Source organism: Pteropus vampyrus, unplaced genomic scaffold, assembly GCF_000151845.1.
Source record: "Pteropus vampyrus isolate Shadow unplaced genomic scaffold, Pvam_2.0 Scaffold417, whole genome shotgun sequence".
Taxonomy (NCBI): Eukaryota; Metazoa; Chordata; class Mammalia; order Chiroptera; family Pteropodidae; genus Pteropus; species Pteropus vampyrus.
Genome location: NW_011889198.1, coordinates 1944 through 4291, shown reverse-complemented (window position 1 = coordinate 4291; position 2348 = coordinate 1944). Strand labels below are relative to the sequence as shown.

The window sequence follows — 2348 nt, the reverse complement described above, 5'->3', positions numbered from 1 at the left end:
ACCCAGCCTCAGCCACCCATTCTCTTGACAGATCTGAGGTTAGGACCAAAAGGGAGGAATGTGACGGCCTGTATAAACCAAGTGCCCTTGGAACAATAATTCACCGAAATGTCACTGTCCCTTGTTGTGACATCGCTCTGAAACAAATGTGAAGAAGTGGAGACAGACAATATTTTTGATAGTAATAGAAATATATTTTACAAATAAAAACGTTCCCATAGAGACAACTTAATGTTAAGAAGTCTGGCTAAGTTTCCTTGTAGTTTGTATTTCTCGTTCTGATCATCAGATTTCTGTCTTCGTTGAGTTCTTTGTCCTTGTGTCCTGTTCTACTTGTTACCTCTGGAGTCTTGCAACAGGAGTACTACAGGAAAGTCCACTGATTATGCACATTCCCGTAGGAACCAAAAACTAAGAGGGATGGTTGGGAGCAACATTGGCCGGTAAGGGCAACATGAGTTTGCAGTGTGTCTGGCTTTGCTAACAGTCGCCATCTCAGTACTTGGGACAATCCCCAGCGCATGAGTGCTTAACGAATATTAACCGAGTGAATCAATGAACATGAATAAGTGAAATGGTCTTTTGCAAGCACAGGCTACGTCCAGTTGGCGACCTGCATCTAAGTTTGCAGGCCGGCTCCTCCCGCAGACCACATCTCCAAGGAAACCCCTCCTTTCAGTGGCGAGGGCAAAGAAATGCCCGCCAATCTTCGTGAGGGGCGGGCCTCCAGCCACTCGTTCACCGCCTGATGTCGGCCGGCGTTAGGACCCGGCGCCGCAGGGACGGAAGCTTGGAGGCGGGGCTGGGGTAGGCCGTCCCGCGCCCGTGACGTAACCAGCCCGCGCCCGCAGGAGCGGGGCCGCAGCGCGCCGTAGGGAAACAGGTTTCTGGCTGGCCGTCGCTGCCACGCACCATGGCGAGTCCCGTCCAGCAGCCTCCTCAGCCTGGCGGCGGGAAGCGCAAGGGCAAGGCTCAGTACGTGCAGGCCAAGCGAGCTCGGCGCGGCGCAGGCGGCGGGCCCCGGCAGCTGGAGCCGGCCATGCAGGGCATTCTCATCACCTGCAACATGAACGAGCGCAAGTGCGTGGAGGAAGCCTACAGCCTGCTCAACGAATACAGCGATGACCTGTTTGGGCCGGAAAAGGTACGCACCCGGGCGGATGGCCGGCCTTACGCGCTCGAGGGAGGCGGGAAGGTCGGCTGCCTTCACACGCATGCGCGATCCGTGGCGAGGGGGCTGGGCCCCGCGTTATCCCCGCCCCTCGCGTGGTGGGTGGCAGGGCCCTGCCTGGCTTTGAGCTTGAAATGCTTACACCCTGCACTTCTCTTCTCGTTATCAATTACGGTGTTTCCCACTTAGATATTGCTTCCTGCGGTCCAGGCGCTGTGTCCCTCAAGCTCCGTCAGAAACATTTACTTCTTAACGACAACCTCGTAATGGTCGCGAGGACACGGGGCGTTAAGTAGGTAGATGGTCTCAGTTCACAGAGACAGACATGGTTCGTCCTCGTGGTTTTAGCCATCTTCCCCCCGTCTAAACACCATGGCTGTATTATGTGTTTGTCCTAAGCAGTGTCTCTGTAGTAGTGGGTTTACTTTTACTGCGAACTAGTTATCCAATGCACATACATTTGAAAAGTAAGAACTTTTGTACCAGTGAGTGCCACCTTAAATTCAATTATCCCATCACAGTTTGGAAATCATACTCTTGGCTTGGGATCTAACACATATGTGAAATCCCAAAGAATGAAATGAAGGAGCATATTACAGAGGGGATTTGAACTCATGTGCTATCATAGGAGCTGGGGCTTGGGCACATTAATTCTGCTGAGCTAGATAAGAGAATAATGATAGCACTTCATAAGGTTGGCTAAAGAGTTGCTTATGTACATAAAGTACATCCTGGTATATGGCAGAGTCTCCATAAGTGTGTACAGTCACTCCTAGTGCCGGATCAGCAACTCAGTTATGGGGCAGAGAACTGGGCAACAGCTATATGTCCTGTGTGCGCTGGTGCCTTGAGCGTGTTCTTGAACTATTTCTGATCTCTCTTCCTCAGTAGGACAGGAGTAAGGGGTTTTAATTCCATAACCGTTTGGTCTAATCTCACCTAAAGGAGAGTGACATAGTAGGCACAAAGACATCTAGCGATGGGATTAAGGTCCACCCCGAAATGATTGATGTGGTGAGCACATTTCCCTCTGTCCCAGACTGTCAAGATGCTTTTGAAAACATTTTTCAAATCACATGTACCAGAGTCTGAGAGAACACCCTTCTTCCTCCGCATTTTGGAGGGAGCGATGTCTCAGTCTCTCCATAAAAAGCTTGATCATCAGTATCGAGCCATC

At 51.1% G+C, this 2348-nt stretch overlaps 1 protein-coding gene across 1 annotated transcript in view; it reads left to right on the top strand.

Annotated features, from left to right (window-relative positions):
- The first annotated feature begins 628 nt into the window (after window positions 1-628).
- THUMPD1 (THUMP domain containing 1) overlaps window positions 629-2348 on the top strand; it is a 3625-nt gene continuing 1905 nt past the window's right edge. Inside the window, exon 1 of the mRNA XM_011380954.2 lies at window positions 629-1144. Coding sequence (XP_011379256.2) covers window positions 914-1144 — 231 coding nt within the window. The 5' untranslated portion in view covers window positions 629-913. The remainder of the gene's footprint in view (window positions 1145-2348) is intronic.